This window comes from Malania oleifera, chromosome 5 (assembly GCF_029873635.1).
Source record: "Malania oleifera isolate guangnan ecotype guangnan chromosome 5, ASM2987363v1, whole genome shotgun sequence".
Taxonomy (NCBI): Eukaryota; Viridiplantae; Streptophyta; class Magnoliopsida; order Santalales; family Ximeniaceae; genus Malania; species Malania oleifera.
In genome coordinates, this window is record NC_080421.1 from 68396083 (window position 1) to 68420481 (window position 24399).

The following is a 24399-nucleotide window of genomic DNA, read 5'->3' on the forward strand; positions in this document are numbered from 1 at the left end:
CAGCAATTCGCACTATCCTCAAAGTAAAATAGTTATTACTCTCCTTTGAAGATGGAAGTTTGTTCAATACACCTTTGCTCCTACTCCATCTTAAAACTTTCTAAATTCTTGTTTCTTACTATAAATGGAATTTCAAATTCTTGTCCTGAACCTTTTGGGTTTCCATCATATTTTTTGTGTGTGTTATTTGGACTTGAAACTCAAAATAGTAGCGTTTGTTTTGATTTAGTGGGAGCTTTTGGCAAGTAATTAGTTCGTTATTTGAGACAGAAATTTAAAAATATGGAGTCGAATGTTGCGTTTGTGGATGGAAATTTATTAATAGGCATTATGTTCGGTTGGAGATGAAGAACAAATTAAGGCGTATAAGGAACCGAGAAAAAAAAAAATCAAACCAAAGAGAACTGTCTTAAACTGGTTGAGTTTTTGGATGATATGGTTCTAGAAAAAGTAAAATGAACTAATGCATTATGCTTTAATTATGTGCCCTTTCAGTGTATCCTTTCACAAAGGAGACTAATAAGTAACAACCTAATGCAAATAAAATGGACATGATTTTATGACCTAATTCTTTTAAGATATTTTAACCGTCTCTTAACTTGACTTCATTCATTTCTCTTTGTAACCTTTGAACTCCGTTTTCAAGTCCAAATGAATCAAATCAAACTGAACAATAATAATCAATGCCTTTGTCATTGGCAAACTCAGGAGGATAAGGCAAAGAAAAGATATTTAAAAAATAAAAAATTTCACCCGTATCATTATCTTATGTTTTATAAATTTAAAATGAAAAATGTTTATCGCATTAAATTTAATCCAATCTTACTCGATCTTGACCCAACATAAATACTTAGGTGGCTAAAATCTTCCCCTTCTTTAGAAAGAAAAATCTTACAAACGTTGACCAACTCCTCCCAATAGGCACAGAAAAGCCATGAGGCATCATGATTGGGCAAATTAACCCACCTTAGCTGTGGACTGATTAATGTATAAAGAAAAAAAATGGTATGGTATGGTATGGTATGGTCCGGAATGGGATGGGGTTGGGCATTATTGTAAAGCACAAGGCGAATGAAAAACACCTAACTCAAAAACCCCACTTGAATCAATGAGGATTCAAAGGGGCATTACGGGCACTTAATCTAACTAAAGTACACGAGCATACGTTCCCTTCCGTCATTCAACCTTCTAACTCTCTCTCTCTCTCTCTCTACCTCAGGTCCATATGGTCACCACCACCGCCACCCTTCCTCTCCAAACAGGACATAATGAGAGGAGAGAATAAAAACAAACAAAAGGTGGTAGATGCATGAGCAGAAGCAAAATCGTCTCCCTTCTCTCTCTATCTCTCTCTCTCTCTCTCTCTCTCTCTTCTCACCTTCTCTCTAGCTCTGTTGCTCTCTCTGTCTTTCTCTGACCTTGCCACCTTCAATTCTCTCCCTCTCTGAGCACACACCTTCTTCCCCTCTGCAAGATTTCGTCAACCCCAAAGTGATTCTTCTCGGTTTTTTCGCTCCCTCAACAACCGCCGCAATTCTCTGACTCGCAGGTATGAACGCGGACTCTCTGTTCATAATGGCTGCCTTGCGCTTCTCAAAGCTGCGGGCTTCGTCGTTCTTCCCCTGTTTCCGGCCGTGGGCGTTTGAGTTTCAAGGACGATGGCTGTTCTTTTCTCGCATTAGTCATCCGGGTACCCCTTGATTTTTGCGCTCTGGGTCGCAACAGGGTGTATCTGGGGTTTATTTTGTTGTTGGGTTTGGTTTCCCTCTCCACCCATCTCATTGAAAGGTGGTAGGTTGGTGGGGTTGACTTACATTCCAAGCTGAGAGATTAGGAATTCCTTCAATGAAACTCTTGGGGGCGTGTGTCTTTGTTGTTCTCTTTGAATTCTAATTTCTGCAGGTTGAGTTTTTTGGGATTCTATTTTTATGCCGATTATCGTGGCCTATTTGCTTTTCTTTATCTTATTTCGCCCCTTCTTGTTATGCTTATTACTGGTAGGGGTTTGAGCTTTTGTCTCCCTGTTTTCCCACCCGCAGATGATTAGTTTTTTTGAGAAATCTGAACGAAGATTTACCAAATGAGAGTGACTCTAAGTTATATCATGAAATATTGTGGGTGTGTTTGACGATTATTGTCATTATAATTACATTTAGGACTAGTTTTGTGCGGATTATGCATCAATGGCGTTGCTTCTTGGGTTCATTACACTTAACTGCATGACAGAGCTGTCATAAATTTCATTCGTTTTTTTCTACTTAGCTGCTCATATTGGTTGCGAAGTTAGCAGACAATAAAAAATATTGATTTTTTTTCCCTCTTTTTTTTTTTTTGTTTTTGTTTTCGGGGCTGCCTTCTCTAGTTCAACGTGTAATTGTAGGTTGACGAGGACAAGTTTTCACACATCCAGATAGCTCCATTGAAAGATATCTATAAGGATCTACTGCTCATATTCTTTTAGTAGCTTTTGTAAGTACACATTATTTGACTCTTTCTTGTTGCAGGTTGATAATTTGCAAGAAAAAAATCTTTTGTCTTGGTGCTTTCTTTTAACAAAAATAAATACTGTGCCTTGGATAGAATTGCCCCATGGCTTGGGTGACCTTGAAAGCAAGTTTTATTGATAAGCAGTAAATCCTGTGATCCTGTTTCTGTTATATCTAGTGGTGTCCTGTTGTTGGATTTTGTTTTTGTATTTTCTAAAAATATGTTCTTTGTAGTAAGTGGTACTATTTCTTCTCTTATGCTATTAATTTTTGGCTGTCGTACTCACTAGGAACTTACTTTTGCATGCGTTGTTTTAGCTGGTCAAACTTCTGTGAATGTTTGAGGCCTTTGGCTGAACCGGTATGTGTTGTTGACAGGAAGATTGGAATCAGCCATGGTGAGCATACGGAGGCGCAAACTCCTGGGTCTTTGCCCTGGTAAGTATCAGTTGAAACCCACACCAAACTGTAAAACATTTTTAACTAACTATTCCTGAATAGATGATCTTATTCTGGAGACCATGAACTGTGATTTCATGTATCATCTTTTAGGATTTATCTACCGAAAAGAAGGTTTTGTATCATGTTTTATTCTCCTTGACATTGTGCCATTCTTTCGTAATTCAAAATTTAAGTAATATATGGGTTTTAAGAGTGAGAATCTAGTTTGTTTGGTTCTACATTATGCTTGAGAAGTACTTTTCATCAATTTCCTTTTTGTCTTCTGCAGGGAGGAGTTCTTTCACAGCTCCACTTCCTAGGTTGTCTGACAGTGGAACTGCTCCTGAAAATTCTGTCCAGAATGCTAAACCAATCAGTGTGCATCCCATCTCTTCAGCTTATGCCAACCAACCTCTAGTGGTAAGCTTGGATATTTCATATTTTTATTTCAATATTTGGCAATTCTTTATGATATTCACTTCAATGTTATGTGCTTAGTTCTTGTATTAAGTTACATGCATGGAGCACTAGCGTTTTGAAGGTTTTATGTAATGTTATTCTTGATCTACCTGAAATGCTACTTAATATTAGACTGTGAATTATTAAAGTAGCATTGGGAGGGCTTGTGAGAATGCTACCTAGAAAATTCTACCTATTCATTGTGTCCTGCTGACTTTGCATGACATTTGGACTAAGAATTTGGTGGATAACACCGGGATATGACTTCCATTATTATAGAAAAATAGAGAGAAAGTTTGATGGGTTATTAACAAAAAGTAGAAATATGATCACCTTTGAAAGCCAAAGATGCATTTAATTTCTTATGGTCGAACCAGTCTTAGCAAAGAGAATCATTCACATGCTTTGGTAAACCTACTTATGGAGTGGACTTTCATTGGTCTTTGTGAGACAATCAAATGGTCCATGAGTCAATCTAGTGTAAGAAAAATCCATCCATGTCCTTATCCTATGGCAGACCAAACATGGGATGTGATTATTATTACAGCCAATCCAATCCAATCCAATAATGTTTAGCCTAATCTTGCAAGCCCGTAGCCTGCAAAGCATATGCACACTTATGCTGGGGCTGAGCTGCCGAAATTGATCCACTCCAAACCAGATTGGTCTGGACTAAACCAAACCCAGCTAAACTAGACTGGTAGAAACTTGTTCAAAACTATTTTTTAAATATTTTATTCCTTTTCTTCTGATTTCCTTTTTCTGCCCTAAAAAGGGGAGAATTCACAGTGACCATGAAAAAAGAGATTAAATAGCCACAGAAAACATATATTTTGGATATCACAATGAGTTTCCTTCTGCGGGAATGAATTCAGGATTTGAAGGCTGCAATTTTAGCTGACACTGCGCCTTTAATTGATTTAACACCTTTATGTGCTAAGTATGGAGTTCTCCCTCACCCTCCCTCTCTGTAGTCTCAATATAATTTCTGTAGATTGATCTGCATGTATGAAGTAAAGAATGTTTCAAAAACAACAAGTGTGACTTAGTTCTTGTGATACATTATTATACCAAATATCAAGCACAAACTACTATCAATGATTGTCTTATGACTCTTATCAACTTTCACCAAGCACCGAAATTCGACATTGATGATGAACTTTTACAGTCTGAGGAAGATAATCACACTGAGGGGGATATTAATGAAACCAATGATACCATGACTCTGATGATTTTTCTGGATCATGTTGATGATATGGAAGAAGTACAATGTATCATAGACTGCTGACATGATAGTCTAAAGTGCTGCAATTGAACCTGAAAAGCATATCTGCACTCTGTTGATTTAGTTTGTGCTTCCTGCAGTCCTGTTACCGACATTTTTTTTTTGTTCTCAGGGACATGCCTTATGGCTTTAGTCAGGCATTCGGCATTGCAGAGTCCTAGTTTTTTGCTGGTTTCTTTTCATACTTTGGCACTTCAAAATTAAAGGCCGATTTTTTTTTTAAAAAAGTTTTGTGTAGGATGGGTGGCAACTATTCTGTTAGGCTGTTTTGTGCCTGCCTATTGGAGCACTAGTTCAAAGAAGCAAACTTGAGCTTTGGTCCATTAGTTTTTAGTTTGTATTTAAATTGTCATTAGTATTATAATTACTATTAATATAAGGATTACTTTAAATCATGGTCTTAAAGATTTTAAGGTAAGGGTTTAGTTAGGGCTGCAAATGAACGAAGCTGCTCACAAGCGGCTCGGAAGCTCGTACAGTAACAGCTCTTTCATTAAGTAAACAAGCGATTTCCAAGTTCAATTTTGCAGCTTCTTTAATAAACGAGCTGAGCCTGAACATGAATGGGATTGGCTTGTTTCAGCTTGTGAGCAGCTCAATATAGGTTTGATTTGGAATTGTTTCATAGGCTTGAGTTAGAATCATTTATGGGCTAGTTAATAAGATTGAATTTGAATTAGGCTTGATAGACTATAGTGGGCTTAAAAATAAGGATTATTTGTGCAATTAGGTTTATTTAGCTCAAACTCCATAACCTTAATTTGGTGATAAGGCTAATGCTCATGACCAATAGGCTAGCTTGGTGGGTAAAAAAACTCTTAAGTTAGTATGAATAAGAACTTTGTTTCACCTTTTTGTCTAACAAAAACCTCTTTATCTCTCAAAATGGGAGTTTCTAAAAGAATCAAACTATTAGGGAGCATCTTGGTAGCTCGGCTTGGTAAGGACTCATGAGCTCGTTCATTTGCATAATAAACAAGCTTCAGCCAGTATATTAAAGCTCAGTCTGAGCTCAGCTCGAGCTTGAACTTGGTTAAAATTCTAATGAACAAGCTTGAGCAAGGCAAAGATCTGCTCGGCTCAGCTCATTTGCAGCCCTAGGTTTAGTCATAATCTTTGTAATTTGTATTTCCTATAAATAATCATGATGTAATAGTGTTTGGTAGAAATCAATGAATTTGAATTGTTTGTGATCTCTACTCTAGTTCTATTCCTCTCTTCCCTTATTCTCCCTCCCCTTTTTCTTCATGTTTGATCCCCTTCAGTTATGTAATAGTGAGATGGTTTGCTGTTTCTTGTGCAGAGGTGTTAATGTCATTATAACATATTTCATTTCTCTGCTTTTGATCCTTCTTTTAGAATATTAGTTTGGGGTTCTTCCCTGATGCATTTAGGTGTTGGATTTCTGTTGATCCCCATGTTTGTCAACAGCACATGGTAAAACATTTTTCCTTATATTTTGTACATGCTTCATGTTCATGGTTTTGATTGATTTTTTTTTTATTCATTTTATTTTTTTATAATTTTTTTCTCAGTTTTATTTCAAGTTTTCTCAGAGCAGTATAACCTTCTTTGTTGTGTTTGGGGACTGTTTGGATTTGAAACATTTTGTCAAGGGTTGTCCTCTTTCATGCCAACCCTGAAGCTTTGGTCTGAGGCCCATTAACTGGCCTTTCTTATCTCATCTAGAAGCTCTTTTGGGTGTTTTATTTATTTATTTTAATTTTTATAATTAATTTTTTTTTCAGTGTTCTGTCTGGGGGAAAAAGTTTTTTTTTTGGGGGGGGTGGTGGTGGTGGTGATGTTTTGTGTTCTTTGAAACCTTGAATGAGCACTGTCATTAAAAATCTTTGGGATGCAATTCCTTTGGCTATTTCTCGGTGGGTCTGGATAGAGAGAAATTCCAGAGCCTTGAAAGGAGCTGAAACTTCTTTATTGGATTAAAGACTAAATGATTTTCTTACACTTTTGGATGAAGTGTTCTTTCTGTGATTGCATTTGATTATTCTTAGTCAGACAGCACAATGGGTAGTTGCAAAAAAATTCATGCACACACACATTAATCCTAGGGAATTTGCTATGCAACTGAGAAGAAAAGAACTGGATAAAATATGATCACAAGATTTGGAGTTTTACACTTTTAGCAAGGATGTGACATAACATACTGTTATGGTATGAGGTGCCATTAAGTGTGTTGAAAATAAATGCTCTTTGTTCTGTTCTGCATTTTAATTGTCTAATTCGTTGCAGTTAATGAGATCTTTCTTATGATGTATCTTCTGTTATTGCTTGGGTAAGACAGATTTAGATTCTTTAGTAATAAATGTTTTCTTTCTCTCTCAATCATGTGACTGACATGTACTGAGCACATTTACTCTCCTTAATCATTGCCATGTATTGATATATAGAACCTACAATGCTTCATGACTGGGTTAGCATTATACCCACTTTTAAGATATCAACAATAACCTTTCTTCTTCTATAATTCAAGGACAAATTCGTGTTTCTCAAAACCCCCAAATGCTTAAAGGAAAAATGAAGATCAACTCATTAACACTGATGGTTCCAAGTTAACTTATTAGCACTTAATAGTTGGTGTTCCAATTTCAACTTTTCAAATGATGGAATACGTAGCTACAGTTCACCTTAGGCATCCCTTGTCAACAGCGATTTCATTTTTTTTTCTGTTATTAAACTTTCTTGAAGTTAATCAATATGAAAATAGACCCTTGGAATTTAAAGCAAGTGAATAAAATGATTGAAGGGGATTTCTATTTTTGAGGATGATAGAACGGGTAGAGAGCAACAGTGTAAGGATGGAAATCTGCCCACCCCTGTGGAATAGGAATGGAAGGGTTTAGAGAGAAGTTTTCTTGGTTAATCCTTGGTAGACTTTTATTTTCTCATATTTATATTTTTTGAGGATTTTTTTGTCCTCAATTAGGTTGTAATCTTTTTCCCTTTCTTTCTCAATACATATTCTTTTCTTATCAAAAAGAAAAAAAAAAAATGGAAGATTGAAGGGGACTGGCTGGCAACCTTGGAGGATGCAAGCATTTATGGAGGTTTGATGCTTAGGCTGGAATTTTTTTGCCTCTCAAGATGATCATGATATGAACAAGGGGAGGCTTGCATTGCATCCTGACCAGGGTGCTCCTGAGGATAACCTGGGCTTGCGATGATTATTTTTGGTCTGTAGCACTCTGTTGGTTATGAACCATGGTGATATCCATAAATGGGTTTTTTCAGAAATATTAAAAATGAAAAATGGATAGTGGAAGAAGAAGAAGAAGATAATGGTGCGTATCAGCTTTTGATCCTTTGGAACAAGGTCATGCCGTTTAGGATTAAGAAAGTGTGGGTAGATTTCACTTTAGGGTTTGCAAAAATACAAACTACACTTGACATGTATATGCACAAAATTATTTATTTTCTGATTCAAATGATAATTACTATAGCATGTTTTTTTCCTCTTATGCTTTATGCTTACATCTTTGCCTCATGTTTGACAGCAGGCTACTGTGAAACTTGGTCCTGGATCATCAAACGTGTCTGCTTCTGGCGCATCTAAACAGCAGCATAATCAACCATTTTCAGGTTGGTTTTTAGATCGATATATGTACATCTTGTTTGATTATTATTGGCTAATTTATTTTTATTATTATTATTATTATTATTATTATTATTGGTTTAGTTTTGTTTGGAGAAATGTGAATTTTTGTTTGAGTTGACAAGAACTAATCATGTTGAATCTCCTTCGCTTTCCATCATATTTTCTTATCTTTCCACTTTATCCAGGGAAAATCTCCCAAAAAGAAGAAAAAAACTTCTTCCCTTTTTTCCTCCTTGCATGTGCACATACTCGCCCTTCTACCCTCTCCAGCAGGATATGTTTCTCCTTCAAGCTAAGACCTTGCCTAGAATTTTCATACCACCGTGAGGTTCAAGGGTGCTAAAAATCCTGGGCATTTCACTAAGATTGTATTGCAACGTAAGAGCGAGATCCCCTAGATTGACTTTGGGCAGGGAATGAGGCTGGTAATATGTGAGTTCTTTGTTTCTGAAGTTGCTGGAATGGTCCATAGTTTTTTGACCATGAGTGGGCATCCATCTAGAAAAAGGATAAGGCAAAGGGAAATTATCCTTGTCAAAATTTCTCTTCCAAGTTCCTCATGTGTCTAAGTGAATCACCTCTCCTTACAATGTTTTGCGTGGAGTTCCCAATGCTTCTGTTTAGGCTGGTGATTTAGACATCTTGCTACCAATTGGGTGATAAGCATTCTTTGTTTTCTCTCTCAAGTTCAAATACGAGTCTGGAAAGTGATGTTAAAGCCATTGACTCCAAGAAAGAAAAGCAGATGATCCATGTCTTAGTTTATGGGAAGGCGCCCCCTTTCGGACTGTTCTCCTTATGATATTTTTAATATTTCCATATTTATTTATCATTGTGGGGGGTGGGGGTGGGGGTGGGGGTGGGAGGAGGGAGGGATTAAGTTTGGGATGTTTTGTGTTTGCCCTTTTCATCATTTGCTAAAGCTAATTTCCATGTTATGTGGTTCTTTTACTAGGTAGCTAGTTTGTTTATGCCGAGTTTATATATATGTATGTATGTATGTATATTTACATATGCCAATGCAATTTTTGTTGTGATGTACCAACGGATGATAGAGATTGAGTTACTTGCTCAATATGTGATGACCTTTCTTGGAGGGGATATACCTGCATAGAGAAGCACAGTCACTAGAGTGGGGCTCTAGGGGCAAAGTCGGTGGTAAGATTATGGTTATCAAGTGTCCTTCACTAGTTGCCTCCCCTTGTTATCTTATACAAAATGTCTAATAACTTCCTTGGCGGGAAGTTACGGACCCACCCAATATCGTGTCCATGGAGCCACTGCCACAAGGTCATCAGAGGTTGTTGCACCCGTTCTAATTTTTCGCTCCTATTAGGCTGCTAGGCAACATTTACCTTCTTTGGTGTGGATTTAATTTGACCTGTGCCCCCATAATGGGGCACATGGAGATCTACCATTTCCAAAGTGGGTGTTTTTAAGTGCTGGCATGCTCCTTGTTGCCATTTTTTCCCTCGTCAGTTGCTCCCTCTTCCCCCAGGTCAGCTTCAAATTTGAGCTGTAGGCTGTTGAGGTCAATGATTTGTTTGGCCAGTATTCGCCTAGGGAGGTCCTTTATGGTCAGTGTTGTATCAAGTAGATCTACTATTAGGCTTGTGATAGGTATAGGGTGTTTCTCTGCTTGGTGATTGTGTGACATACATGGCTGTGTAAGGTGTCTCTATTACAAGTTTTGGAGGGAAATGTTTGCTTCAGCGTGAGGTCACCTGGTGCATGTCTGAGTGTCATTTGGGATCTCGATGCCCATGTGCAAGTGTTAAAGGTTCTGGCTGTTGTTTGGGATACCTTAATCATTCGGAATATGACATGTGTTGGTGGCAGCCAAACCTGCTTCTTATCCCTAATTTTTTTTTTTCCGACTATCAATCAAGTTCACCTTCCTTCTTCTTTCCTTCTTTGTTCGCTGCCTCTCTCTTTCCCTAGGCGAGCAGTCCTCCCAGGGAGTCATTCCTCTTTCTTATCTCCATCTTTAGGTACAATTTTAGTTCTTATTTTCACCTAGAGTCCTTGGTGTTTGGTTCTTGAGCCAAAGTGTTTGCTCAAACTCTTCTATGGACCTATAGCTTATGTCTTCCCTTCTTTTCCTTCAATCCGACTGGTAGAGCTACTTTCTACAAGGACAAGGGTGCCATGGTTCCTTCTACGGAAGTTCCCTGGGGACCCAAGGCTGAGGCATTGGTCCTTGAGTCTTACCAAGAGGAGATGAGTAGTCCCTTGGATCAGCCTTGTACTTTAAAATCCAAGGACCTTGATTGGCTAATCTGGGATTTCTAAATCTCTTCCAGCTTCCTTCTCTGATTGGAGCCCTCTGAAAGGGATTGTTATCCTCAGCCCAAGGAGATTTGTGTTTATGAGGAAGCTCTTTGGGTTGGTCATCACTACCGCCTTAATCCTTTCATTGTCATCATCTATAAATTTTATGGTATTTTCCCATCTTTGTTTCTCCCCACTTGTTGGTGAATCCTTGTTGAGTTCACTGTCTTGTGTCATAAGTGTGGGTTTGGCCAAACGTTAAGTTATTCCATAATTTTTTCCTCATCAAGCATCAGCCTAGGGTGCAAGGGTGATTGTACCTCTGTGCATGGGTGCAAGGGTGGTTGTACCTCTGTGCGTGTTTTATGAGGAGGTTCATGCCCGAGGTCTTGTATTCAAACAACAGCTGGAGGGGCAAATTTGCTTTTGTGTTGTCTGAGGGGAAATGACAGTTGAGCATTGTGTGAGGGAGCCCACTGCACATACCAAGTTCAACCCTGTTGGAACAAGGAGCAAAAGAAACAGATAAATGACCCCTTGCTCTTGACTGGTTCCTTCTTTCAAAGCTCTGCTCACTGAGGCCAGACTTGCCCAGGTTGCGTTTGGTATTGTTGCCTTGCAGAACAATGAAGGTAATAACCATTTGTCCGGTTTTTAGCTGCCTATTCTTCTTTGAGTATTAACTACTCTGGTGTGCTATCTTCATGCACATAAGTCTTCTTGCCCAGCTCTTAAGGACCTCGGGTGTCTATTAAGGCTAGCTTCATCCTCAATTGGTTACTTTTCCAGCCTTAGAATCTCAGGACTGAGGAAACAGCCTTTGACAGTTGTGCGTGTGTGTTATTGTTTCCCGTACTGTCAGGCTGTTCAAGAGGCCTTGAGTTGGGTAGCCTTCTTTTCATCCCACAAGATTTGAGGGTTGCCATAATTCCCCTCGCTCCTCCTTCAGGGGAAGCTTTGGATTCCAACGAGATCCTTCGATACCATGGAGCTGCTTCAGGCCTATTCCTCTGAACACCTTAAGGAGCTCATGGCCAAGTGTTTTTTCAAGGTCAAGTTTTCTATCCTTTTTGGATCCTTCTTCCTTATATTATTGATGTTGACATTGTTTGGTGCTTTTGTGTTTGAGGCTAATGACATCTTCTCTGTTGCCTAAGAATTGCAAAGGACCGGGAGAACCTGGTGTGGAAGTTCCGCATCTCTTCTAAGGTTAATGTGAAACTCACCAATTTGGCCAATAAACAACCTGCAGCTTGGCGTGAACATGAGTTGATGGTTGAATTTCCACCTCAACCTCATTTTGAGAAGAAATGGCAAGGGTAGCTGCAGAGATTACTGAGGTTTAGAAGGAGCTGGTCATGGCCAAGGCTAGTGCTGCAGAATATGATGAAGCTGTGATTGAGTGGTTCAACACTTCCCAGGCATATAGGGGTTGTGGATCAATGATTATGCTCTCTTTTCTTGGGAGATGGTTTTGACTCAACACAAGGTGTTTCAGGGACCATTCCCCAGAGCTTTTGGAAGGTCTGAACCTTATTGCGCTAGCTAAAGAGGACAAGCCTGCCCAACAAGCTATTGAAACAAAGTAGGGGACAACCCTTGACTGGCCTCTTAAAGAGATAATTGCATTCGTGATTGAGTAGATGGGAGCCATCATTGTGGATGAGGAGGAGATGATGGAAGTTGGAGGGACCTAGCCCCAGTAAGGAAGGGGTTCCTTGTAATTTTTGTTTTTGTCTTAAGTACCCCTTTTTTTTTTATTCAATGAGAAAGGAACTCTCCTGTTAACTATGTGTATTTTTTTTTTCCCAAGCTTTGCTTGATTATCTGATTAAAATTTAACAATCTAGAATTGCCAATCTTGGCCGCAGACCCTTTGAAGGATTTAACAATGAGACTCCCAATTCGAGCTGGAGACCCTTGAGAGGCAATCTGACATACAACTCAGCAGACCTTTGGGAGGATTTAACAATCAAACTCCCAGTCTCTGCTGCAGATCCTTGGGAGGATTCAGCAATTAGACTCTTAACTTGGGCTACAGCCCTTGAGGGGATTTGACAATCAGACTCTTGTTCAGGTTGCAGACCCTTGGGAGGATTTAACAGTTGGCGAGAGGGTTTAGCAATCAGACTATCCAAATTCTAGACCCTTGGCAGGATTTAACAATCAGACTCCCATTTCGGACTGCAGATCCTTAGGAGGATTTGCCAATCAAAGATACAATATTGATGGATCAAATTTCAAACTTCATTAATTCGATAGATCCTTATCTAAAGGTTACAACTTCTGTCTCCTAGGATCTAGTGAAAGTATTTTTGAAGATTTTCTGAATTCAAGGTCCTAGGTATCTCCGTACCTTCAAAATCATATAACATATAGGTTTTGGGGCAGAGCACCGTAGTCCTGATTGGGGCCGTCTCAATTGGCTAAGAAATTCCCATCCTCCACCTCATCTGGAGTTGCTTGTGATTCCTAACGACAATATCTCTTTCTGAAATAGTCTTTCTATGACCTTTTGATTGTAGTATTGAGCTTTCCTCTATTGGCAGCCCACGGTTCTAATGAATGCAGCCTCTTTGGCTTCATCTATGAGATCCTTATTTCCTCTCATATCATTAGCATTGGAGACAAGGTTATAGGATTGAACCCTTGTGGAAGGAATCCTATTCTTTGGGATAAGACCTTGAATCCAAATGCCATAAAAGAGGTCTTCCTATTGGTTGTGCAGTTGATGGTTTAGTGTGATCACAAAATCATGGGAATCTTGTCTATCCACTTTCTAGTGCCTCCTTCACCTTGTTTTTTTTAACGCATGGAGGATGGTCGTATTGGTTACCTAGCCATTTGTTTGGGGCAAATGACTAAGGTATGCCAAGTGTAAATATTTAGCTTAGCACATAATTATCTTAACTAGGCACAGCCAAATTGCTTGCAATTGTCCATTAGTGTGGCATGAGATATTCCAAATTTGCAAATCAAGGATCTCTATGTGAAGGACCTGTACTTGTGCTTTTGCTTCTGTTTTTACCGATTTGGAGAAGTAATGCACCACCACCACTAGAAAATTTCTCCATCCAACATGGTTTTAAATGACAGTAGTGGGTAGTATTGCTTAATGACCAGGTGTAGGGGGGATCAAGAGTAGCGGATGCTACATTACGGGAAAAGGGTGTAATGGCTGTGAATTTTCTTCAAGCACACTCAATCTTATGTATGTTTGTTTGCATGTTTTAATCTCTTAGCCCATCTTAAAAAGAGTTTTAGTACATTTCGGGTCCTTCAGCGTGACTACTAACGTTGTTTAGTGAGGGCAAAAAATTTTACATTTTTTTTAAACTGCTATTGACAAAAAAATTATGAATTCTTTCACTTTTTCATTAATTGTATGTGTGATAAATTAATTAATAAAAAATAAAATACATCATACTCTCCATTAATCTATCAAAGTATCAGGCACATGAGACATTTAAATAATACAATAAATTAAACATGTTATATTATTTTATTGGTTAAAGTAATAAAAATCTTACAAATTTAGACCAACCAACAAGTATACTGTAAAAATTATAACCTAAGTTTTAAATCATAATTTTATTAAATTTATCATTAAATAAATAAAGTGCTAACTTGAACAGACAAAACTAGGAAGAAAGTAAGGTTGAAGTTGAAAAATATAAAAAAGAAATATCAAATTACTAATAGTATCAAAATAAATATTTTTGTAACAGAATAGTTTTCATGTTAAAGTGTTAATTAATGCATCTCGTGTGAATCTTGATAAAAATAAAAATAAAAAATTGTAGCATCATCTTCTTCGTTATAATCTTCACCCCCTTTTCGCTTACCTTATCAAGACTAACTTATGAAAGGGGGAAAAGGAAAATCAAAAGAAAAAGTAAAAAAGAAAAAAAATATATATATATACACACGCACACACACACACACACACACATACACATATTTTCATAATAGTACTATAACTGTTAGTTATTGATTCTTTTACCACGTTCTCTGAAAGGTATCCTTTGGATGGATAAGTTGGGTTTCACTTCCCTTCGTCATTAGTTCATCATCTCGATTTTTGTTTGGTTGGTTTTGATTTTTTGATTTTAGTTTATTTTATTATTATAGGTAGTGATCATAGAAATCATTACAAAGCGGTAGTGGTTCGTAATGGCCATTATGATTGAATTTTATTCCTATTTAGTGGTGTGTAACAAGATTAAGAGCCAAAAAAATTCCATTACAAAAAGGTTGTAATGACTATTTAAAATGCCATCAAGTTAACTTCCTGGACAACAGCATATATCGAATTCCTAGAGTGAAGGGCTAGGGACTCCCTATGGGGGTCAGCTCAGTTACTGGGGTCTAAGTGACGTTGGCGCGCCTCTAACATTGATCACACCTGCAAGCATAACCCAAAGAATTTTTGTGTGCTAAGGCTTTTCCCTTGAGTGATTGCTACAGATGATGGACCTCCCTCAGCACATTTTCTGCTTCTTTCAGGATTAAACATCATAGGCAGGACAATGTCTATGACCCTCAATACAACCTATCTTTTTGCAATGTATTTTGGGTTACGTGGCAAATCAGCTTTTGTGCTTTTGTCTTATCAAGCAGGAAGGTCCCATCTTTTAGATATGGGAGAGGTACCTACACAATGGTAGTAACCTCTTGTTCTTCTATTCTTTTGGGAGCTTTGCTTTCTACCATTACCGTTCTTTTGATTTTTGCTGAGGTTGCAGTGGCGTGTTTGGATACAGTGTCAGCTTTCGTATCATGTTGTGGAACAGCTTGAATTGAGTGGATTCTTTATGGGATGTTGCCAAGTATTGCTTCATTATGAGGTCCTTGGTTTTAGATCTCTAAGGAGCTGATTGATCACCAGGGAATTGCCATAGGGTTCTCTGTCTTTGGTCCCCAACAATGGAGCTAGGTGTAGCCGAAATATGAGAGCCTCATATTCGCCTTCATTGTTGATGACTTTAAAGCTGAATTATGATGCTAGCTTAATGTTCCGTGATCAGGAGTGGTGATCACTGCCCTTGCTCCTCCCGAGTTTGCTGTTAAGGCTCAGCTTAGTCCTCAGCTTGTTCCTGGGTGGTACACCGTACACTTGACAACTAAATGAGCTCTCTCTTTATTTTTTATTTTTTTTTTTTCTTTTACTCTTGGGGTAGGGAGCATGTGTCAGTGGCGGGGGATATGCTGGCTCTAAACCTGACTCTCCAATATGTGGCCAAGGCAATAGAACGACTGGATCAAAGCCACCTCTTTGATATTCAGTTATCAATTTTATCTTTCCTCATGGGAAAAAAAAAAATCGAAAAAAAGAAAGGAAAGGCTCTGCCTTAAATAATGAGTATTATCTTAACCTTTCGTCCCTGAAGATAGAAGTTTGTGCTCTTTTGAGGGTCTTAAGGAAGCTTCTCAATTGAGATTGACCTGATTGTTGATCAAGGGTGATTCTTTTACTACACTAAGTCTAGATTCTTACTTTGGGAATGCCATCATCGATACAAAAGATCATTTTAAGGGTAAAAAATAAAGAAAAAATAATTCTTAGTACTCTTATCCCTTGAATGTTCTTTTCTTCTTTTTTCTTTTCCCCACCAAAATCACTGCCTCTATTTTCTATTTTGATGCCTGTGTCATCTGTAATTGTCACCTTTTGCCCTGATGCATCTCTTTCTACGTCCAGAGAAGGAAACAAAACGCAGAAAGCGGCACCGAAGAAAGCATTTTGAGAATCAAGAACCATGTTTAATGAGAGGTGTCTATTTCAAGAATATGAAATGGCAAGCAGCCATAAAAGTTGAGAAGAAACAAATTCATTTAGGCACTGTTGGATCACAAGAAGAAGCTGCTCATTTGTATGATAGGTAATAATACTGCATCTCACCTTTCTTGCCAATTACTGTTATTAATAAGATTCTTTTTTGAGAGTTTAGTTACTGTACCAATATGCTTCTATAATAGCTTCTATGACTTGACATGGATGAGGTATGTTTCAAAATAAATTCCTGATATATTCAAAAATTATTTCCATCCTTATTGTTGTCCTTGTTTTAGTTTTCTGCATTTAATTTCAAGTCAAATATCTAGTCATGACTGTCGCTTTGTATCATAAAATTTAGTCATGGAAGTGTATTCTAGAAACAATAAAAGGTGAATGTGTGTATTGGAGGCAGAACTCATTCTAATAATGCAAGGAAGAGAGGGCCGTAAAGAAGGTCCTATCAAATGTTTGCATGAACTGGATATTTTATGCATGCTGTGTCTTGTGTGTTTTGGAAAAAGGAAAACACTTTCCACCATCCCATGACATCACAGGCCCACATAACAGCTGGTGAGTGGAAGAGAGGGACAGGCGGGCATGTGTATCCACCATTTCCCTGCTTCCAAGTGGGCCCGTAATGGTCACGGGCCCACGGTGTATAGCATTACTAAAGTACAAAACAAGTTTGTGGCAGGCATCTGCATACATTTCCCAAATAAATAACGTAGGGCTTGCATAATGGGAATGCTGAAATTTGTGTATGAGCATTCATTAATCTAAGCATCATCTCATGTTTTTTGAAATATCTACTAAACATGCTTGCTGTATTTATGAGCTTTTTTTGGGGTCTACTACCAAAAATTCAATGCCGGATGCTTCCACCTTATCTCAGATACTATTTGTCCAATTTAATTGATTAGCCTAGTAATTTATACTTGACCAATGTGCAGGTTAGTTGCCTAGTTTTGAGCAGGCTTGATAGGTTTATCTGTCAAGAAAGTAGGAATGGCAGAGAAAAAGATGCACATTCTGAACACATTTGCTGGTTTTTCCCCCTCCTTTTGGAGGAAGGATCCCTTCCCTCAATATCATGATTGGGTAGACCAAGCCAGATAATGAGTGAACAAAAATAAAAAAATTTCAAAAAACATATATCTTTTGATAAAAAATTTTATCAGAGTCATCATAATGTTTGCTAAAACTCTTTTGGGCTTTTTTCTTGACTTGGTAGCGACCTGATTTCATTTAATTTTTCTCATGGCTGGATTTTGTGCTTTCTGAAATAGATAAAATTTCTCTTGGTATTCCAGGTGATGTGTGAACATTTTTTGAACATTCAAAATTGTTTCCCATCATTCACAAAATTCAATTAAAATGAAATTGTCAAATCACTGGATCAACCTGATTGATTATTTAGTTTATATGATTCCCGACTCTGGGACACGCAAAGAAGTTATGAGTTGGAATGGTGGGTTCTTGATGCTTTTCTTCTTTCTGAGCCACAATGATTTTATAGAGACAAGTTGTATGGGTAAAACCTAGCGTAGAAGTACCTGACAAAATGATTAAAAGAAGCTGAATCTATAAGCTATGGTATAGAAGGAGAAGAATTGGAGGAAAGACGAACTACGGGTTTACCTAGCTGGGCCTACAATGAAGTAGGAAGTGATTTGTATTGGGCTACTGGATGCTGCAGGAGCAACATATTCATGCAAATTTGAGTTTCATCTCAAATTTCAATTTCAATGAATATTTTGTTTCATAGTCGAATTTTCTCAAAATTTCGCTGAAACTTTGAGATCTTGACAAATTTTGCATGTTTTGTGGAAATTTCAAATGCAAATTTTGTAAGACAATTGATTGCCATTTCATGGATCCCTCAGAGAAGTTCCCTGTGCTTCATGGACTCAAAAGAATTATGTGAATGATGGAAAACAGGAATATCCCTATGCAAATTATAGAAGGGCCAGGGATGGCATTACCATTCCATGTGCAGTATAATTTCCTAAGAACTTATCTAAAATTCAAGCGATAAATTTATGAAAATTAACTGAAATTCAAGTGATGGATTTATAAACCAAATGAAGACTATTCTAGTTCTTGTATAAGCTTCTTGGGCCTCATAGGTTTCACTGGAGTGTTCCATATTTCACTTTTTACTCGATTAAGTGTGCTATTAGCAGCCCATTCGTGTATGAAAGTAAATAAAAAATAAATTAAGATGTATAAAGAGGAAAAGAAACATTTTGATTATGTTACGAAGAAATATGTTACCTTGACATCCATGGTATCAGTATATCAAAGCTCTCATTGTTGTTCTTTGTATACCTGCAGAGCTGCTTTTATGTGTGGGAGGGCACCAAACTTTGAGCTCTCTGAGGAGGAGAAGCAAGAACTTAGGAAATTCAAATGGGACGAATTCTTGGCAATGACTCGCCATTCAATTACTAACAAAAGTAATCTTTCTTCTCCAGTCATTCAAAAGCTCTTCTGAATTTCTGTTTCTAGATTGTTAATGAGTATGTGTTGAATCAAAATTTCAGAACACCGGAGAAGGGTCGGGGCAGGGTCACAGAAGCAGTCTGAAACCCCACTGCAGAATGGTGAATGGGAAGGTGATCAAGGAATCAATGGCTCCTCGGCGTCAGAAGATGTAGAGCAGGATACATCTGCCAGTTGAAAATTTTGCCTTGGGAAAGAAGTTGAACTGCCTAGTTTAAAGGGGTAAGTGCTAAATATTTAGCCTCCCTATTCTTTGGTATATAAAAGCCCCTATTAAAGCTAGTCATTATGGATTTCATTGTCTGTTGATAAACAAACCTTCAAGCATTAATCCAATAAGACTACAATATTATATGCATCATCTTCACCATGTTTTAATCCTTATTAGCACATATCTATAGCTAAAATTCCACTTCTTTCAAAGCCCTTGGACCTTGGTTCAGTTGGTAAATGGGCAAGAATTGAGGGTAGATGCTCTTGGAGTGGTTTAACATGGACCCTGAAATTTCCTCTTTAACTGCCATGGAGAATGAATAGAAGGATATATGAAACTTGGAATCCTGGAATTACAGAATGGGGTTGGAGTATTTGTCTTTGCGTTTTGAAATTCCTATCGACCTCTGCGTCCTAAATCTCAGGGCGCTGATTCCCGTTGAGGCTAGGTGTTATTCGAGCTTAATTATCCCAAGAGTTTCTTGATGATTAATGTCATCTTTAGCTTACAGAATACTGTGTAGGAATGAAACGAAAATTTGAATAAAAATTATTAGAAAAATATCAAATAATAAGTTTGACTTCAGTGTATTCAATTATATTGCCTTCCTTTGTACCAAGCTTGTAGTAACATGCTTTAGCTACCAAACTATAAGCCCAATTCTTAAGTCACACAAATCAAAGTATTGGAGCTTTTAACACCGATGGGTAGCAAACCATCTTCAATTTTTGTTTATACGAGGCCTCTGCCGGCGGAAGGCTTAATTTGTTCTTATTGTTTTAATTTTAGAAAATATCTAATAATTATATAATTCTTATAATAATTAAAGGATAAATGTATAATCAAATGAAATGTGAATAACCCTTTCTTGAACTTTTTAAACTTCTTGTAAAGCATATATTGTTGTTTAAATGAACAATGTGTGTGTGTGTGTGTGTGTGTGTGTTTCTATATTATTATATATGAAAGAATTAATAATGCAAATCATTTTGTATTTTCAGACAAAAGACTTATCTAATTCTTGAGAAATTGAATGGAAGCACATTTAAAAGTATTTACTTCAAAGAGGTTAAGATTTAATGTTGAAAAACACTTTGCTTGGCTTCAATTCAATTCCTATACCAGATGAGATGAAAGAAAAAAACTCCATTTTGTTGCGGAAGAGTTCACTCCAACTGAAAATTATAGGTTCTTCAAATAAATTGTCATCAATAATTCTAATTTTTTTCTTTAAAAATTATTATTTTTAAGAGTAATGGGACCAGTGGGCAAATGCCCTATTCTTCAATGCAAATAATTCCATTTTCCATAAATTAACTCGAAAAATGTTAGTGAAAGGAAAAAAAAAAAAGTTTTGATTTTGCATATCATCGATATTTAATTTTTTCTATTTTTTAGTTATATTAAAATATACTTACATTTAATAGTTAATAGAGAAGGAAAATATAAGAGAAAATGAGTTTTATCTTTACTTTTCTTTATTTTTTCTTTTCTCATGTAAATTTTTTTATCCAAATGGACGCTTAGGTTATTTAAACAGGTATAGAAAATGAAACAATATAAATCAAATAATTGTTAGATTCCTCAATGCTAATGAATAACAAGTCAAATCATAGTTGACTGTGAAAAAAATTTCAGCAATTAATATATACTAACACTCTCAATTGTATTGAACCTTAATTATAGCACAATTTTCTTGAATCGTGATGCAAATTGTAACATAATAAAGCAAACTAATAAAACATATAAATAACTATCCTCCTCAAATTACAAATAACAAAGCATTCGAATCTTAATTTCATAAAAATAAACAAGAAGTGAATGCCATCAAAATAAATTAATATAGTCGTGTTGAAATTATTGAACTCTACACAAACTCTCTCTATCTATATAATAAACTTGAACTAGTTTTGGAAACTCTTGTCAGTCATTTGGGACCTGACCTGAAATGCAAACAAACCAGAGTACCAATGAAAACTATATTTAGTGTATTTTACATCACATTTTATAGACAAATAAGGTGAAAACTTGAGCCAAATCTCATCATCATAGTTTTGTTCTCTTCTTTGCATGATAAATTATATGGAAGTATTAAAAAGAAACTGCATGCATGTATTCATGGATTTGTGGGATGCTTACATAAATGAAAGGGTGATATGACAGTGCTCTACATGCAAAGAATGAGAGGCTCATCAAGAAGGTTGATAGGGACAAGTAGAATGGCATGTATTCAGCACTTTTGATTTGGCTTAGAAGATTTTGGCATGCAACTGTAAAAGTAGTTGAGGATATGAAGTAAAGGATGAGCTATGCAGGGCAGAAAATCACAAATAGAGAAAAGATACTATTTATACAAGAGAAGTCACTCTTGAATGCATGAAAAATATTTGTCACGAATAAAGTTCAAACAGTCTTATGCTCATATATATTATCTCTATCAACAATCCCTACATCTTCATCCACGCGTGACAATGATGACACCATTAAATCAACCTGATAAAATTTTTTAAGTTCCTGAAAAGGAAATCGAAGATTTTGATTCAGATGTGCAAGACTTGGGGACCAAAGAGCAAGTTATTACCCTTTCTTTCTTTCTTTTTTGCCTTCTTGGCGTACATAATGAAGATGCTTATGTAAATTAATTGAAAATTGCTCTAATCGAGTTGGGCCAATGTCATACTAGTGCATATCAAGTAGTTCAAAACAACATATACATAGGCAATCTTGGAAACAATTTTGTTAATTTATTATTATTTTTTATTAAAAAAACTATTTAGATAGAAAGAAGAGAGGGTACACCGTGTGGGGCCAATAAGTTCAACAGATACAAAATAAAAACACACCAAAGAAAAATTAAAAAAAAAAAAGAAGACAAAAACCGCAAGATCAGAGATTAAAACTAAACAATATTAATTAGAAAACCCCTTTTTAAACCCTTTCCACTGTATTATTATTATTATTATTACTACTACTACCTTAATCTCACCATGTGTGAGGCTACAATCTTTGTTCTAAGTAGGCAATCCAAAATTCTTGTACTAGGGCTACAACAAAGTTAATAAGGAAATTCCAACAATTGACACTTTGACCAAGTTTTCATTATGATGTAACTAAAGTGCATACTATTCACCATATTTGACGATAAGTGGATGATGGTTGGGCAGCATGAGGGGAAAAAAGAAGAAGAAAAGAAACACAAATAAAAGATAAGTTTGAGACATGGTACTATGGTATAAGCTCATAATTTTGTAATTATATGAACATTGACTCACATGACTGTCGATAGTCATTTTTTTATCTTCCAAAATAAAGACCCTTTTGAATATATGAGAAAAGGAAACAAATGAAAAAGGAAGAAGAAAAATTGCTTGAGGCGGTCAATCGGTCCCTTTGGTTGGTAAACCAACCTTCCCTACATTATAGTTGTTGGTGCCATCCTATAGGCGGTTGACCGACCCTTCAAGGCAATTGACTGACCTGCCAAAATTTGAAATTTTGAGTTGTTTGCACATGATTGACTGAAGGTTTTGGGCATGTCACGTGCCCCTTTGATGCCACATGTCAATTACCGGTCATAATAATTGATGATCGCTAGTTATTGGTGGTTAACTTTTGAATTTGAATTTTCAAAAAAAAAAAAAAAAATTCAAAAGGGGTTTCCCTGTACTTCACAAGAGGTCTATAAAAGGACCCTTTTGGGAGAGTTTAGGGTAATGTCCAAGTGAGGGAAAAGTGAGGAATTTCGTGAAAAAACGGGTTCAAAAGAAAGGATTTCATTTGAAAGAAGAAATAAGGAAACTTCATTCTTTCAAGTTGTTCAAGGCGTATTTGGGAAAGATCTTCTAAGATAGACCCTCACTTGATATACAGAGTGAAAGTACATTCTAAGATCAGTGCCTAAACCTTCCTCCAATGTAGTTTCATTCATTTTCTTTTTCATGTATGACATGCATTGTTCCTTAAAAGCATGCTTTAGGATACATATACAATCCTCTTTGTTTTCTCCATGTTTCTATGATGCTTTGTATTTCATTTTGTAGTGTTTTCATATATCTTACTTGTAATACGGAGTGAAAGTACTTTTTGAGGTTAGTGCCTCACCCTTCCTCCAATGTAATTTCATTCATTTGATTTGTTTTTCATGTATGACATGCATTGTTCCTTAGAAGCATGTTTTAGGATTTGTATATGATCCCCTATGTTTTCTCTATGTTTCCATAACACATTGTATATCATTTTGTAGTGTTTTCATTTATCTTTAAGGTGTGTATGATTATGCATGAGAAAAGTACTAAAATTGGCATGAAAAAAAGTAAAAATACAGTTCAGGTGGTCGACCTGCCCATGCAAGCAATCGAATTGCCTATATAGTTTTGAAAAAAAATAGTCATTGAGGCTACAAGCAATCGATTGGCCCTCTAAGTTTTCCAATGGATTATCGACAACCAAATCCCAAGAGGTGCCATTTTGAACCTTTTTCATTCTTTTTTTCTAGGATTTAGTTTTATTTTGAGTTTCTACACTTGCCTAAGTGTAGTTGGTTGAGTCTCCTACTAAATTTGCAAGGGTTTTCACAATTTTGTCTATAAAAAATGAAGTGTTCATGAAATTAAATATTATCATTCATGTTTTCTCCAAAGTATGCAAAGGCTTTCTTATGTTTTTCTTCAAAACCTTGGAGTTATAGGCCCACAATACAATTTTTGGGTGTTCTCCAAGTTTCTAACAAGAATTTCAATTCGGGCTTTTGGTTCTCCTTCCAAAAATCCACAACATTTTCAAGTTTTTACAAAATAAAAATCATTTTCAAGATGATCATCTATGAAGCGGCTTGAGGGGTGGAAAAATGGTTTTCAAATGTATAAAACTTGTTTTCAATCTTTATTTTTCAAAGAATCCATTGAAAAATCCATTTTCAAATCTTGAATTGAAGGCTTTTTCAATGAGGGTTCCAAGATATGCTAACGATTTCAAGTGTATTTTTACAAAAATGGTTTTGCAAAGATCATTCAAATTTTTATTTTCGAAGTTGTTTTTGAAAAAGGGTTTTGAACTACATTTGACTTGATTCCTCTTTTGAGGTTATGTATGCAATCTAGTTTGTAGATTCAACCATGACAGACTAAAAAAAAAAAAACTTAAATTCTGCTTACATTATTCCTTTGTTTGCATACATGTGTGTATTTCTGTGTGCTCTTTATATTTTTCTATTTTTTTTATTTGTCATTAGTAGTAGGGCTTTCATAAGGCCTAGACCTTTGCACAAGTCCTATGAAAGCCTTTTCACAAAGGATAAAAGGTTGAGCATTTTTTAAATAAACCATTTTAAAGCGATGTACACACACACAC

At 36.5% G+C, this 24399-nt stretch overlaps 1 protein-coding gene across 12 annotated transcripts; it reads left to right on the plus strand.

Annotated features, from left to right (window-relative positions):
• The first annotated feature begins 1148 nt into the window (after positions 1-1148).
• Positions 1149-19197, plus strand: LOC131155456 (ethylene-responsive transcription factor-like protein At4g13040). Of its 12 annotated transcripts, none has more exons than XM_058108619.1 (8): positions 1149-1549; positions 2363-2469; positions 2865-2924; positions 3217-3347; positions 8187-8268; positions 16257-16437; positions 18669-18790; positions 18878-19197. In XM_058108619.1, exons 3-8 carry the CDS (start codon positions 2882-2884, stop codon positions 19012-19014), a joined length of 696 nt encoding a protein of 231 aa, XP_057964602.1. In that variant the 5' UTR covers positions 1149-1549; positions 2363-2469; positions 2865-2881; the 3' UTR covers positions 19015-19197. The 12 variants fall into 12 exon arrangements, with proteins under 12 accessions (XP_057964602.1, XP_057964604.1, XP_057964594.1 ...); XM_058108610.1 differs by having other exon boundaries at positions 1179-1549; positions 8184-8268; XM_058108620.1 differs by having other exon boundaries at positions 1179-1549; positions 2381-2469.
• Positions 19198-24399: the final 5202 nt, after the last annotated feature.